The sequence below is a fragment of the Delphinus delphis genome, chromosome 18 (genome assembly GCF_949987515.2).
Source record: "Delphinus delphis chromosome 18, mDelDel1.2, whole genome shotgun sequence".
Lineage (NCBI taxonomy): Eukaryota > Metazoa > Chordata > Mammalia > Artiodactyla > Delphinidae > Delphinus > Delphinus delphis.
Genome location: NC_082700.1, coordinates 23,075,954 through 23,092,422, shown reverse-complemented (window position 1 = coordinate 23,092,422; position 16,469 = coordinate 23,075,954). Strand labels below are relative to the sequence as shown.

The window sequence follows — 16,469 nt, the reverse complement described above, 5'->3', positions numbered from 1 at the left end:
ATCTCATATATACATATATATATATCGCTTAGTACATAGTTTTGAAAACTCCCAATTTCATCCTCGTTACTGAACTTTCTGAGGCGGGCTGGTGGATGACTGATGTACTGACGTTCAAATTAACTGTGAAAACATTAGCTAACGAATGACTGGTTAAGTCTAGTCAATGTCTGTTGCCATGTAAGACGTGACTTTATATTAAATGAAGACGAAGCCAGCAGCTCCCCCTGAACGGCTACAGGAGGGTGTTGGGAGCGGTCATTTTCAATACCCAAATGAAAATTCAATTCTGGATTCAGGGGAAAGATCACAGAGAAAACAGAAAACAATATAAACTAATTTAAACAGGATTTAGATTGCGGCACTCTTAAAGCTATTCATGCGGAAATAAATTAACACGGCTCATAAAAATCACATCAAAGACGCACTTATAAAAATTCCAAATACTTTCTGTGAACATGCGTGGGTTCAACTCTGAACATGGGTGCCCTTCAGAAACTAGAATGTGCAGACATACCTTCTCCACACAAAGAATTGGGAAAATTGGCATATTTTGGAGTGACTATGGACCATTTGCTCATTAAAAATTGCCCAATGTTTTCTAATCAGCGTCTTCACAATGTCACACCTGGGCTACTGCAACTGTTTGCTCCATGGCCTCCCTTGAGCTGCAGTTTCCCCTTCAATCCGTTCGCCATTCCTTTGTCACACTCCTCTTTGTTAAGGACCATGGCCTTGTCTCCCTGCTTTAGCATGTACTGTGCACTCATCCTAGGGGCCCCGGAACTCCTGGTCTACCCGGCTAACTGTTAATGCTTCCCTCAAGAGTCAGCCTAAGTGCCTTTCATAAAGGAAGCTTTTCTGCAACCCTAACATGAATTCGGTGTCCCTTTGCTACGTTTCCACAATTCCCTACATATCCTGCTATGAAAACATTAGTCACTCTATACAGTAATCATTGGTTCATGTATCCACTGGCCCTCCAGTTCTGAGGGGTCAACGTGAGAAGAAAACTTCCAAAACATATTTCAGTCTTCTGCTCACTCTGAGTTTTTCCCTTCGTAGTTTCTTTCATTATACTCTATTCCTAATAGATCTGCAGTGCATTAGTGCTGGAAAGTTACAGCAAATCCAGTGGTCAAAAGTTGGGAAATACCAGTTGATAATAAACATTTTAATTTCAGGTTGAAGAGTGTTTTCACATTGTCTACCAGAGATAAATGTTCTCACGGCACTTAAGCTGGCTGGTCCTTTCATCCTCCAGGCCTCCGAGGTTATTCCCATAAGCAATGAAAGTTAAGAGAGATGTCAGATAATTACACAGAAGCAGAGCTTTCCACAGTAAGCTAATCAGCTTATCCAATGACTTAAAAATCTTTTTGAAAGTTTTTTTTTTTTTTTTTTTAAATTCTGGAAGGTAATAACCCTTGCATTTAGCTTTGAATTTAGCTTTTTAATTCTGGGAAGGTGATAACCTTTGTATTCAGCTTCGTGAGGACTAAATAATATTATAATGATGATCACACTTCAGTATCTGAATCCATACCCATCTTATTTCATTTCTCGTCACCTCCCTCCCTACCCCTCTTCTCCACGTTTACTGAGCACGGGGCACGTAGGAGGCATTCTAAAAATTGCACATGGCAAACATCTTTGCTAGTCAAAAACCACAAGCGTGAGCCTCGTTTGGGGGCTTATCAAAAACGTAGCCTCACCCTCCTCAGGCCTCCAGACTCAGAATCTGCATCCTAGTCCAAGCGTTTCATATGCACATTGAAACTGGAGAAGCACTAGAAGAAATCACTCAATAAAAGCCAGGGAAACTGGTGAGGAGCTCACCTAAGTTAAAAGATAATGAAAACCTGAAATGGAAAGTAGCATCTGAGAGAGTGGCGAATACTGAAAGGCTCTGATGTGATTCTCATGAGCTTTGTGAATCCCTGTCCCCAAACCCTCCACCCCCATTTAAAGAAGAGCTGCTTAAACGTCAGTCACCTTCATCCCAGAAAAAAATGTGAAAAAAAAATGTCAAAGTCTTGGAAATGGGCACAGAGACTGCAGACCCTTCCGATGGAATGCTGGGCTAGAGGATCCTCTCCACCCGCCTCTGGGATTATCTGATTTTCCAGGGATGTGAATCTCTAATTGTTATTGACTAGGCTATTTTACAACTCTTTAGGGACAGAAGACAAATTGTGAAAAGGCACAACAATGCAAATAATTCTTCTCTGTAACAATGTAAATGAATTTTTGTCCAGAAGAAAATATGTCTTTACAAAGCAAACTCTCTTTTGAACCAGTTTTAACATCTTACTCATTCTCTCATTAATTAGTGAGTTAAGTAAAATCACTGATACAGGCTCATTTTGTATTTCTTCTCCCTCTTTGGGTGCACAGGGAGATCTGGCCCTGAATTTCAGAACAATAAGTGTGACAAGAGCCAGGCCACGAGCCCTGAATATGAAAACTGAAGTGGGTTGGAGTAGCCTGATTTCTGGTGGGTCTAGAAAGGAATGACAGGAAGGGAGATTCCACGTTTGAACAAAATGTCTCGAGAATGAGGGAAAAAAGGAAGACATCCTATAACACTTTTCTTTCCACAGAAATGGGGATAGACACACACACACACACACACACAGAATGAGTGGTATGTCTATACAGCTGTCCCTGATTTCTAGCTTCTATGATAGGTGGAAATAACTTATAGTGTACAGTCACATACTGATTCAGGTAGAATGGGCATTCCAGGACGGCACTGCTACGACAACATTCCCAAAATTTCACTATGTGTACCTAAAACTTAGACATCCCTAAACAAATCTCCATTCTCTGGCTGCTCAATTAACCATCAAGAGGGGTGGGACCTCACCTAGCCTTCAAATCACTGATAGTGTGAAAGGCTACATAAACGTTAATACTTCCCCCTTTACCCTCGACATTACCTACAAGTTCACTTACACACACACGGACACACACACACACACACAATCTCTCCAACAATTCAGTACCTGTGAAAGTGAGAAAATTCAGCGGGGACAACATAATCATGCACTGATTATTCCTGTTTTGGATCAGGTAAAATGTTTCTAGTTGAAATGGTCTATCTTGCCTTGTGAAGGTCAGTAACGTCCAAGGACGTGATTCTCAAACAGGTTCCCGTGCTTCATATTTCCTTTGCCCTGAGAAGGAAGCCTGGCTTCTAGCTAATGGAACTTCGACTTGGCTCAGAGCATTATTGATTTTTTTAGTTTCTCAGAACCATAAATATTGACAACCATCTCAGCAAGATGCTGGCAACCACTTCCGCAGTTTCTCCCTCTGGCAGGCTGATCGGGGGCCATTCTGTATGCACATCAGAGACTAGTTCTCAGAAATGACAAATGCTGATCGCAGGAAGACTGTATCCTGGATGACATATCAGGGAATCCCAAGGACAATGCTTGCAAAGCTTTGTCAAAACTTCACCTGATTCAGAGAGGAACTCGTCATTCATCATATAATGAAAGATTATGTGAAGCTTTCCAAAGGGGGAAAAAGTACACAAGAACTTTTAAATGCTCTTTCCAGGAGAAATCCCCAGTGAATCAGGAGATCATCTTTCCTCACTGTCTAATCAATCTCTCCCTTCCACAGTCCAAACACGGGGCTCCTCCAGGGGTGGATGGTCTGTGTTAGACAAAGAGAAATTCATTATCTCATCTGCCTGGTGCTGTTTCCAATAAAGTGTAATTATGGTGGTATTGAGCTGCTTCTCACTTTCTCAAAGCCGTGCTACAAACTTTGGATCTGTGAGCAGTTACTTCCCAGTCAGTCTTCACTAAGTTGAACTGTCTCGGAACAATGTCTATGTAATCAGCAGGGTGCCCGCTAATCTTCTTTTTTAGAATTTGTATGAACCATAATGGACACTGGGTGCTCAGTGCCTCAGACGCTACACCATTACAACTCAGAAGACCCAGGGACCACTGGATCGGGGCTACCGGGTCCCAGAAAGTCACCCCTCTCTCACCCCACCTCTGCCAGGCTGGGTTGCCTACCACGCCCGGGCTAGCGCGCTGCACTTCCCACGCATAATAGTGGGGAGAGCTTTGTAATTGCCTCTGTCACTCAAGAAACCTAAACTACACCTAAACTCTGTGAGGCAGGGGCTTTGTGTGCTGCTTCCCTGGCATCACAGTGTCAGGGATATGGCAAAGAGCTCAGCGAATACTTGTGGAGTGAGTGGAATGATGGCCGAGGGCACACCGCACTTCCCTACACTTCCCATCATGCCTGGTAGCACTGCTGGCCGGAAATGCAACACGCTCATAGCTCCAAACAGCTAAGAAAGAGAGACAGGAATTAATTTACTGAGCATCTACTGTACGCATAGTTTTACCACCGGGCGGGATATGGAGGTCCTTGTCGGTTATAGTAAAGACTTGGCCAGTACAGATTTTGCTGGATAAAGCTGATTTTCCACAAGAAAATTGTAAGGCTAAACGAGTATGGTGTAAAATGGGGGAAAAAATGCTTGTAATAAACCTGAGATAGCAAGATTTCTCAGGGGAGGAAAAAAAGTCAAATCCAATTAGGTATTTTCAGATTGTATTTCCATTTCCTTTCTGATCCGGGCTTTTTTTTACCGGAGGTCTTGATGGCGTTTTACATCCCCACATCAAGGAAATCATCTTCAGGGAAACAGTGTCCCTGGCTCCTGCTGTCTGGCTCTGCAGCCTTATCAGGAGCAAGGAGTGGATTTCCTCTCAGAGGCAGCCAATTTCCTAAGCAATTAAATGCTGTTTATACTCCAAACTCTGTGCTTGGGTTGAAATTGTCATGCTTGATATTACCTGACTGTTGCCGAAGATGTCGCCCCATCTAGCTCATTTTACTGTAACTGCCATCTATTAAAATTTCCAATCTGTTCTCTCCTCAAGGGATCACACAGTACTTGGCAAAAGTACGGCTTCTAAATTCTTCAAATTATACTCATCTATATAAATATACAGTTTTGAAACGGCACGGTTTGTAAATGACTTTACCAAACTGACTTCCCAATCTGCTATCCTTTAACAGGAAAGGCAATGCTGTGGAACTCTTACACGCAAAGACACTTCTGTGCTGGTTTCTTAAAAAGAACCTAACGTAGATGCCAAACTTTCCTGAAACTCCTCCACGGGGTCATGGCGCCAAGGTGCTAGTTTTTGTCACTTCTAGGTGTGGACACGATCGAATACAGTTTAGCTGACGTAGCTCATTAGGTGAGGTGATACTACACAATGTACTGGATATTAAAGAAAAAATTATTTGTTCCAAAATCAACATTCCTGCTTGAGAATGTTGCTCTTTCTCATTCTGCCCACTCCTTATGGATTCTAGTCTGAATGGAAAAGTGAGGACGTCTGCATGTGCATTTTACGTGCTTTTTATTAAAGGGACAGCCACAGCCTATGATGGTAAGACACGCCTTCTCGGAGCAGCAGAGCATATGCCAAGGGCATCAGTAAGAGGTGCTCTATGGTTACGTCAACTAAAGAAGGTTCTACAAGGATCAGGTCATTAGCCACTGCAGTCGCTGACCTTCAACACACCCTGAAAGGAATTCAGGGCAGAGAAAAGGAATGCGGCACTCTGTGCTCTGGGGAAACTGGAAGAACAGGCTTCCACATGGGTAGATCTTTTCAGAAGAAACTTTTATGAACCCAAATTCTTGCATCTTCCCATACTCAGAAAAGTACTAAAGCCATTAACTAAGATATCTGTTCCTTGCGACTAGCAGCATCCTTCTCCTGTGTGCTTGGGTACAGGCACCCCCTTCACCAAAATCACATATATACTGACTTCCTCCGTTACCTCTTTGGAAAATTTCCTCAAGCTGAGAGGCTGTCCCCTGAGCTAGAGTCCTCAATACGACACTGAATAAACTCAACTCACAGCTCTTACAATGTGAGGTGTTTTTTTTTTTTTTTTCCCCCAAGTCAACAGTTTCAGTGGCAACTGCATCTGATTAGGGGCTCCCAAGGCTGGAGCAGGGGATGGGGGCTAGAAGCAGAAGTCTTTTTTTTTTTTTTTTAAATGCCTTTTTTTTTTTTTTTTTTTTTTTGTGCGGTACGCGGGCCTCTCCCGTTGCAGAGCACAGGCTCTGGACGCGCAGGCTCAGTGGCCGTGGCTCACGGGCCCAGCCGCTCCGCGGCGTGTGGGATCTTCCCGGACCGGGGCACGAACCCGTGTCCCCTGCATCGGCAGGCAGACTCTCAACCACTGCGCCATCAGGGAAGCCCTTAAATGCTTTTTTAAAGAAACAGAATGTCAACTTCCTATCTTCCTAAAATAGGTTTCAGGCAGCTTTTCATATTTCCTTTAGTGAAAACATCCAATCCACTTTAAACACTGCCAGCTATGCTCTAAAACACTCCAAGGATCAATCGCATCTCTCCTCTCCTAATGACTTCTCCACTGTTTATGGAATAAAACCCAAATGCGGTGGCAGCCCTCGGGCCTTCACCATCTGGCCTCAGGCTGCTTTCCCAGCTTCACCTTCGCTCTGTTCCCCCGAGGAGGCGACTTGCCTTTCTCCGCCTGTGCCCAATTCCCCTCTGCCTCCTTCTGTCTTTACTCTTTGAGCTCCAGCCTCTGACAAGAATGTCTTTAGGCCCTTTCTTCTTCTGGGGAGACAAATCTTGTTTATCCTGCAAGGTTCAAGTTCTGCCTCCTCTGTGAAGACTTTCTTGACACTGTCATCAACACCACTCACACTTGTCCGTGAGTTCCCAAAGCATGTTGCTCATATGTTGGTTGACAACCATGTCACTGGCTTTGTATTACAGTTCACCGTGGCCAGCGACCATGACCTGTTTTTTCATCGAAACCTGACACGCCCAACAGACGGAGGAGGGTGTGACCATCACTTGCCTGTAAGTGCACCCATGTTGCTGGAGTCAAACAACTCTGCTCAATGATGGATCAGAACTGACACACATGTCATCCTAACTTCCAAATCTGGCCTCTCCCCAGTCATCTGTAGTTCACTGTGGCAGGTACTAAAGCCTCCGTCTCTCTGTCTTTATCCCCCAGGGCCTCAAACCCGGGAGAGCAGCACAGAAAACAGTCAAAGAAATGACACGTGCCCACTTCTAGTTCTAATTCTTCCATAGACGTTAGGAGGGTCCCTTCTCCTCCATCTCTAAAGACAGGGAGCCTATTCTACATTTCTCTTCTGTCCTGCACGGGCCCCTGCACGGGCCCCAGCACGGTTGCAGATGAGCCTTGTGGAGGCGGGGGAGCTTTGTTAAGAGGCCAGCAGAGGTGCAAACTACAGACCTGGAGGAGCCCCGGGACCTGCCCGCCTGCAGGAGGAGGCACTGGTTCATTCAACAGGGGTAGGAAGTCAGATGGTGGCCTGCTCTGGGGCTAGTGCGGAGGGCTCTTCTGCCCCCCTCTGCTTGAGTTTGGTTGATATATACACACACATTCAGGGAGGAGGCAGGGGAGAGGGCTGGGCAGGGGCACGGCTCTGTCCAGGCAGCAGGAGGAAGCCCGGGGGACCCCGGTCCCATGAACTCAGCACGCGAAGGGACAGGAGAAACACCTGGGCCCGGCCCTTGGGGATCACTCTGTTTCCCTGGCGGCGGGCCATGGCCGGCGGGGCGGCGGAGGAAGCCAACGCGCGCAGCTCCTACCTTTCAGCTTCTCGGCCAAGAGCGCGGCCTCGTGCTCTGAGTAGTGCATGATGGGCGGCGGCGAGGGCGGCCGCAGCCGGTCCTCCTCCAGCTTGCGGCGGTGCCGCTCCTCGCGGGCGCGCATCCTCTGCTTGCACTCCCACTCGTAGAAGTCGTCCCGGGCCTGGGCGAAGTCCACGTGCAGCCGGCCTGAGTCCTTTTTGTCCGTGCTAGACCCTAAGCGCATCCGGTAACCTGAAAGCAGTGGGAAGGCGGGTCACATCACACTGTCACGACACTGTCACGCACGACTGTCACAGTCGGGGCCAGGCCCTCAAGGCGCGCCAGGGGAGCTCTCACTGATTTCTTCTTCCCTTACAAAAGACATCCTTCCCATAGGAGGTGGGAAGCTGTTACCCTCCGAGGCCATCCGGAAGCGGAAGCGCGGCCCAAGGTACGCCTATTATAGATGTGGGGATAAACGCTCCAGTGGGAGGGGTCTTCAAGCCAATGTTGCCAAGAGGATGATCTCAAGAACCAGGGCACTTATCCTAACTCCTTCTTCCTTCTGGCTTCCAGGAAGATCAGAAAAATATTGGGCATGTAGCTTTTTCCCCCCTCCGTTTTTTATGGCCTCAATTTTATATTTTCAATTTACTGTAACTCTGTTGCAATAAGCCCTCTTATTTGTTAGAAAGAGGTGGAGTGCGAGTTCATAAATATTATCTATGATATTTAAAAAGATCTACAAAGTAAATTCCGTGACACCTCACTCACAGGCTATTGCTTCATTCTCCTAGAAAACGCTGCTTGCTCCATTCTCTCTCGGCAGCTGCAAAAGCCACAATTACCAAGGCAATTTTGCAATACTGTTTTATTTCCACTTATCCTCTGGGGCACACAGGAGAATATTTTACCTTCAATCAAGAGGCCTCACCGCGGCCCTCCTTACAGCCCCTCCAGCACCTCATCTGGCACGCAGCACTGCGCAAATTGTCCATGCAATCTTTGAAGGCCACAGGAGCCCGTGTGAGAGCCCAGAGCTAGACCAAAAAAATGGGCCTGGAAGTCTTTGGGGGATTTACTGTGAGCTACACAACTTATAAAGATTATAAGCAGAAACTTGATCTGAGAAATCAACACAAACAGAACTGAAACCAGGCCGCCAGACTAACTTCAAGGGAAGGAGGTTTGGCTTTGAGGTTGCTCTTCAGTTTGGGGTACTCAGATTTTTAAAAACATAAATTCAGGTCCCAGCAGGATCCCTGCTGTCAGGGGCTGCCAGAAGAGAGAGCAAAATAAGCACTTTTGCTGTGCAGGGACTTTGCAAATGAGACACCACTGTGAAATGCTAGGCTGCACTGCACTGATGCTCGGGGACCTTGTGGTAGATTTCAATGGATTATTTTAGCATTTGGGGTTGAAACTCAGCTGAAAAATCCCAGGAGAGGCTGGCTTCTCCCCAGTAGGGTACTTCACACCTTTGAAAAGTTACAAATGTGAAACAGATCTCAAGTCTGATTCCTGTTATGACCTTCTCACTCCCAGCTTTAAAAGGTATTGTCTCTCTAAAACTGGGAAGACGTAACAATACCTATCAAAAACGCAAACATCTCAAGAGGGAGGGGATTTGGGGGTGTAGGCACACGTATAGCTGATTCACTTTGTGATACAGCAGAAACTAGCACACCATCGTAAAGCAATTATACCCCAATAAAGATGTTAGAAAATATATTTTGAAAAAAGTGTTCACAAGCAAAAAGAAAATTAAAAAAAGCAAACATCTGATCACAGAGGAGAAGAATTAATGCTAAAGCAGAGTATATTTTGGTTGTGGGCTGTGGAAATTTAACAAATCAGCAGGCCGTGGTGACATATACATAACAGCTGAGCAGGCAGAATGGCCTAAGACTGGCCAGCTGTCCCAACTGGCCAAGCAACTTTCCCCTGGTCATGTCCAGAGCATCACTTTTCAGACATTTCTGGTTCCAAAAATCACCCTCTCTTTCATCACAACACCATCATTAAGGCCTTAAAAGAGCCCGTGATGAGGCTGAGTCTAAAATTAGCCTGGCCCTCAAATGTGATTGTGGTCCTAAAATTAGGCCATCCAGCTGGGCTAGGGCTTGCGGGAGCTCTTACGTAAGAGCGGCAGCCTGCCTTCCTTCCTGCCCCTCCCAGTCAGCCTTTCAGATCTTCCCAGGACCATGCTGCAACCTTGCCGGGGCAGCCCAGGCAGAGCTGGGAGACCCCTGTGTACTCAGGCAGGTCGGCTGGAGGTGAGGCCTTTGCTGTGGGATGCCAAGGGGTAGTCAGGCAGGGGCCCGGGTCAGAGCTTGAAAAAAATATAGCATCAAGGCATAAATCTGAAACTTTCATGTGCCTAAATTTGGAACTGTTCATCTTTTGGCAATGTACTATGAGTTTTCTGATTGGGTCTAAACATTATGTTATGTCAGTGTTGAAAAACACCTTTGATTTACTGTAGCCCTTTCATTTAATCAGGTGGGGGTAAAGTCATAGTTGTATTGGTGGAGCTGTGATTAGAACCCAAATTCCCAGGGCAGGATTCCTTCTCTATCATCATCAGGATATTTGTGTTAAAAACAACCACTTACTGAACGGTTCCCATGTTGCACGTGCCCTGCTAGGCACTTAATATCCCTTATTTTGATTCATTCCGCATAACAATCCGATGAGGTAGCACTATTACTATCTCGATTTTGCAGAAGAGAAAAGAGAGGCTCAGAGAGAGGTTATCTTGCCCGAGACATGTGAAAGCCAGTGCCACACACTCAATAGAATCTCCAGTTGTCTAATAGATTACTCTGATGCTGTCGTTCAAGACTTTGTGAGAGATCTGAGTGTTGTATTTTTATTTGATGTTTTATCGTCCCCCTCCATTCTGGAATACTTTCAGGCTTTCTTTTCCACTGTCAGGTTTTATTGGAATAAGGGTTTTAAAGTTCTCTAGGTCACTATCTAGCTCAGGAAAGTCTCTTCAGTGTTGGAATAACCCCAGGGCTTCTGGGGTTTGCAAGACAATTTTATGGTCATCAGGGCTGACTGCAGAGTTAGGTAAACCTGGTAGTAATGTTCAGATTTTTTTCCCCGTCTTCTTTTCCCACTTTTCCCCACTAGCTTTGCCTCTGGAAGAGGGAAGTGATGTGCAGAGTGACAGACTGAAATATGCAGATGGAGACAGAGAGGGAATGGCAGTGAGTTAAATCTAAAAAGACATCCTTCCAAAGCTACATTTCAATACCAGCTCTGCGATGCTTAGATTTGGCAAAGGCCTTGCTGACAGGCTCCATACATTTGCTCCAACACCCATAAGGTGGAAGGCAGCAGGAGGCTTAATTTCAACCTCTGTAATAATGTCCCTGATAAATGGCACCAGAGAAGCAGGGATGGTGGGGCGGGCTTAGCCAGGCTAAATGCACTAGCAACGGGGCGGTTTCCTGGGCCTCCTCCGCAGGCCTGGGGACCACTGTGCAAGGCACTCATCTTGATCTGGTGCCCTGGTGTCTAGAAAGTGAACCACTTCTGAAAAACGGAAATTATGCTGAGAGAGGACTTTATTCCCCCAGAGAATTACATCCAATAATAATAATGGTCCTCAGTATTCATAATATTGCTTCTCATCTAAGAAGCACTTGAGAACATTGATTAGAAACTCGATGGAATTCCTAAAGCCTGGATGGTGGGACACCATGTCTGCAGCAGGGACGTACGTGCCTTCACAGACTTAACAGGGAGCTTCTGGCAGCCTAAGGGCAGAATTCCTCCTTCTCCAGCCCCAAACTGTGAGGACTTTTATTATGCACTAAGGCAAAAGGGAATACGCTCATATTAACGTAACAAAACATCCCAAAGCGCTGAGAAAACCCCCTTATGTGATGCAAAGTACCGGAAAGGTAAATGGCTTTATCAACCATGAACTCCTCGGCAAAGCGAATGTGACAAAAATTCTTCTTGCTTTTCCGAATCGCTGTGATGTCACCGCACTGCTCGAAGACTTCTTGGATGATTTCCTCAGTGGCGTTTTCTGGTAATCCCCCGACAAACACGGTCTTACACCCAGGAGGTCGTTCTCTTGTGGAGGGAGGTGGAAGATCTGAGAATCACAAAAAAACAGAGGGTTTTGCCTTTTAGTTATAGTTGCTGTTTTGTTTGTTTGTTTGTTTTCTGGTTCACCTGGTGAAAGTCAAACTCGCAGACTACCTTTCTCCATTCTGAGTAATGATGGATTTCTAGAGTGATCTACACAGATGGCAGGCTGTCCTGGCTTTCAGTGCCTGTCCCTCCTCCTCCCCACCTTTCTCTACTTTCTGTGTTCATTTCTACACAGAGTGGCTATGCTCGTCTGCGAACAGAGATCAAGCAAATGTTACCATCATTTCATTTCTCCTTCATAATACAGAGGCCCGGAAAATCGGAAAAAAAAAAAAAAAAAAAAAACCTTCATGAAGTACAGAGCATGATGAAATGAAAACATGACGAAAAACCGAGGGTTGGGCTTCCCTGGTGGCGCAGTGGTTGAGAGTCCGCCTGCCGATGCGGGGGACACGGGTTCGTGCCCCGGTCCGGGAAGATCCCACATGCCGCGGAGCGGCTGGGCCCGTGAGCCATGGCCTCTGAGCCTGCGCGTCCGGAGCCTGTGCCCCGCAATGGGAGAGGCCACAACAGTGAGAGGCCCGCGTACAGCAAAAAAAAACAAACCGATGGTTGTTGTCTGCCTTGTCTGGTTGCAGGATAATGGAGCAGTAAGGCAGAACAGGGAGCAGAGCCTGAAAGCAGGCGTAGTACTTACTTGGCTGCGAAACACAAGGCCTGAAACCACCCCCTCCTTTTTTTTTTTTTTTTATTATTCACATTTAAATGAGCAAACTACTAAATCTGAGGGAGACTGCATAAAAAGATAAAAAGCAATCTTCTGAAAAGTCCACTTTAAAAAGGCAACACTGATTTCATATGAATAAAAAAAAATCCCAGCTATTGAAGCCCATGAATTTAGTATCAGAGACTAAGTTAAAAAAAAAAAAAAAACAACAAACTGGCCTATTTATTTCATCAAATGTATGTTTCCTTCAAGCGAATGCAATCTGGTCCAGGAGCTCTGAGATGCAGGCTCCCCGCTCCCCTCCACCACCCAACTGCTAACTGCCAAATTAATTCCGTTTTCCATCTAGCAAAACGCATTTCAGAGTTTCTCTCCCACATTTGTGAAGATGGATGGAAGTGTTCACATATTTCACACTCCAATCTGCAGCAAATGCTAGACTTTGTTGCGTGCAAAAAGGTCCTTAATGCTGGCTGTTCACCCCAATCACTCATGCTCCCTTCGTGGTGTCAATTCAGCTCCTGGATGGACACAGGGACCCACATATTTGTTTTAATCTAGAGACGAAGGGCTTCTGTAGAACGATCCCCACTCTGTGTACCTAGGTGGGAGAACTTTGAGTCACATCTGAAAATGAATGCAATACTACATTAAAAAAGAAAGAAACTTAAATCGATGATCAAATACTTCTCACAGATATCACTTACTTGGGTTTTGGGGGAAAAGAGTACAGCTTTTGCAGTGGATTATTTCTTTGACGACAGCCACTTCTGTTGGCGGGGGTGGGACCAGCCCCAGGCCTGGTATCATTGGGTTAATAGGGGTGATCCCAGTCATCATGTTGAGGCCTGGATCAAAGCCTGGTACACAGATTGAGTCTGTAAAGTACACAAGATATCGTTTTGGCTGGAGGATCTTAAACTGGTTTTTGTTGTTACTTCCGCTGTTTTCCTAAAAAGATGATTTGACTTTATGCTTCCTATGTTTTAGGAATTTCTCCTGGCATGAATAGAGCAATATAGAAAGCTATTTCAGAAAGGTAAAGAGAAAATAAAAGATGAACTTAATGCTACATGGAAAGGAAGTTATATTATTTAAAATATTAACATGGTAGAACAGAACACAGCACATTCAAGTGTAAAGCCACACGCCATGAAGCTTTGCTGTTACTGTGAACGTGATTTTCTGTTTCTTAACTTTGATGTAGATGTGACTGCCTTATGACCCAGGATGTGGGAAGAATATCATTTAACACTGAAGTGCCCAGTGAATACGACTGTCAACCCCGTTTTATCAAAAGAGCCTTCTTCCCCAAGTGACCTCGATTTAAGGAAGTTCAGTTTATATGTGCCTACTTTATAATGATGCGTTCAGGTCCAACCTAACCTATTCCCCTCAGGAAACAAAAAACAAAGCGTGATTGTAATTACTAAGGCTAGGTTAGATACGTGCGGGCATAATGTTAGCTGTATACATTTCTGAGCGCTATTGGATAATCACACGTTCTTCCTATAATTCAATCAGCAACTAATTGACCACCCTTCTGAAATCTTTATTTGTTGTATAAAAAATACAAATTTACGCCCTGCATAAAAAATGGAAGGGCACAAAAAGGGTGGGTTTTCCAATATAAACACTGAATTTTTTTTTTTTAGTGGGATAATAAAGCAAGTCATTTCAAAAGTGATATACAGGGATTTTTTTTATTTGTTTTTAATTAGTACGACCTTTCTAAGAGTAGGGACTGTTGAGATGTATTGAGTTTCTAGAGTAGCTGCAAGGGGATCCCTCTCCTGAGAATTCTTCTGTTTTCAGGTAACATACTCTCATTGGTGGTGTGATACTGTTCGGAGGTAGACAGACAGAAGCATAGACGCCCGCCAGCAGTAGCCGTGGTGCCCCTCCACTATAGTTCTCAGGGATGAAATTTCTTTCTCTTGTTCTCCTTTTCTCCCCATCATCCTAGACCATTCCCATTCTTCCCTCCCACCCCCTGTCCTCTGTGGTTCTCACGTCCAGCCAGCCCGTGCCTTAGGCCCCTGCATGGCCTCACCCGTTGCTTACCTGTGCTGAAAGGTCAGATAAGCCCAGAGGCAGGTGAAGTGACAACTATAGACTTTGTTTACCAAGACTCTCCAGGGGATACAGAGGACCAGCATGGCCTTTTCCTTTCTAGGAAGAAGTTTATTATAGCTTTCCTCCAGCTGCTTTGGGTATTTCCATTCCTCTTCTGGACTGGACAGAATAAGCAGGGCGATCCTGATTTATAAGCTCAAGAGGACTGCTGTCCCATTTATGAGGAAATCCATTTAATTTGACTGCATACCAGCCTTACTTCAGGAAAATGAGGTGGGGTTTTGGGTTTGTTTCTTGGTTTTGGCCTTTTTTAAGAAACCCTCAGTGTAAATGTCAAATGAGCATTCTCGTTCAAAGCAGTCGCCCTGACATTCGAGGTACTTCTGTAATTATGGTTCTCAGGTTCTTCGTCTCTCACACGGGGCTTTTGAGTGGACAATCTCCTGGAGCACTAGCCTCCTAGGACTCCAGGATTCTTCACTGATAATTGTTCAAAACAAAGTGAAGTACAAATGACATAAAAGTTTGGAAGTGATGACAGAGGCAGGACTCACACTTTGGTTCTTCGTTTGAAATCTTCATCAAGTTTCACAGGTGTTATTCCCATTTCACAGCTAAAGTCATTGAGGCTTAAAGCAGTAAAGTAAAATTTCCATTATCACAAAGCCAACAAATGGCAGAGTCAGAACTAGGGTCCAGGTCTCTGGCTCCGGATATAAAAACATCTCTTTTAACCACTTCGAAGTTTCCACCTAGAATGACCCAACTAGATCATTGACCTAATAACATGCCACTACCACAAATGGACTCTACTCTTTAAAACAAACCAAGATGTAGCCTTCTGATCCCGATGCCAATTCTAAAGGGGAGCTCCAGAACAGCAGAATGGCTTCCAATGTCATCATCACTGAAATAACACATTGGCTTCTCAGGAGGATATATTAGAAATAGAAATATTGGTAATGGGAATACTGGCAGCTGATGCCTTTATTTAATCTCATTCCGTACATGAGATTGGTCTGTTCCTTTCCTGGCCGGGCCCTTACTATTGTTTGCCAACACAGGGTGATTTAAGGCTGAAACCACTCAGGACTGCATGAAAGCTCCGTGAATTACAATAACCAGATGTTTCCCAAAATGAGACGAGCAGCCCAGTTCTTGCATTCTCTTTTAGTTGTAGCAGACTTGTGTTTTCTTTTTGAAGGCCAAATAAATAAACACATCTTCAGGAATGGAGACAAAAGATACTACTCTTGAGCAAAATATTTGAATACAGAGCAAGAGTTACTTTGCTTTTTCTGAGACATTAATACAAAGAGACTGTGGGGTTGAATGAAATCTGCATGGTGAGTGTAGTAGCTTGAAAAGAGCTTAGCAAGGAATTAACACTTAAATTATGCTGAACATCAAAGGATCTGAGATTCAGTATTTGAGAGGAAGAAGTGGGAAGGATTAGACTTTTAAAAAAAAGTATGAACCCATTACTTTTTAACAATATATGAACAGATGAAAATTGTTTTCTTCAAGAGCACAGGAGGATCTCACCAGGCACCTGCCAGCAGCATCTTCCGGCTTCCACAGGGTAGGAGTTTTTGAGTGTGGCTGCCGCTAGGCTACTGTCTGTGTCCCCAGCAGGAGACACAGCCACCCCCAGCCTCTCCAGGAGACTCTCCAAGATCAGCAGAATGCACCCTTTGAAGACCTTCAAGATGGCGGAGGAGTAAGACGTGGAGATCACCGTCCTCCCCACAAATACATCAGAAACACATCTACATGTGGAACAGCTCCTACAGAACACCTACTGAATGCTGGCAGAAGACCTCAGACCTCCCAAAAGGCAAGAAACTGCCCCACGTACCTGGGTAGGGCAAAAGAAAAAAGAGTAAACAGAGACAAAAGGATAGGGACGG

General features: G+C 45.0%; 1 protein-coding gene across 4 annotated transcripts in view; it reads right to left on the bottom strand.

Annotated features, from left to right (window-relative positions):
• ENOX1 (ecto-NOX disulfide-thiol exchanger 1) overlaps window positions 1-16,469 on the bottom strand; it is a 610,579-nt gene that overhangs the window by 145,018 nt on the left and 449,092 nt on the right. For all 4 annotated transcript variants that reach the window (XM_059995963.1, XM_059995964.1, XM_059995965.1 and 1 more), the window contains 3 exons: window positions 13,191-13,361; window positions 11,551-11,757; window positions 7,662-7,895 (listed from right to left, as the gene is read on the bottom strand). In XM_059995963.1, coding sequence (XP_059851946.1) covers window positions 7,662-7,895; window positions 11,551-11,757; window positions 13,191-13,361 — 612 coding nt within the window. The remainder of the gene's footprint in view (window positions 1-7,661; window positions 7,896-11,550; window positions 11,758-13,190; window positions 13,362-16,469) is intronic.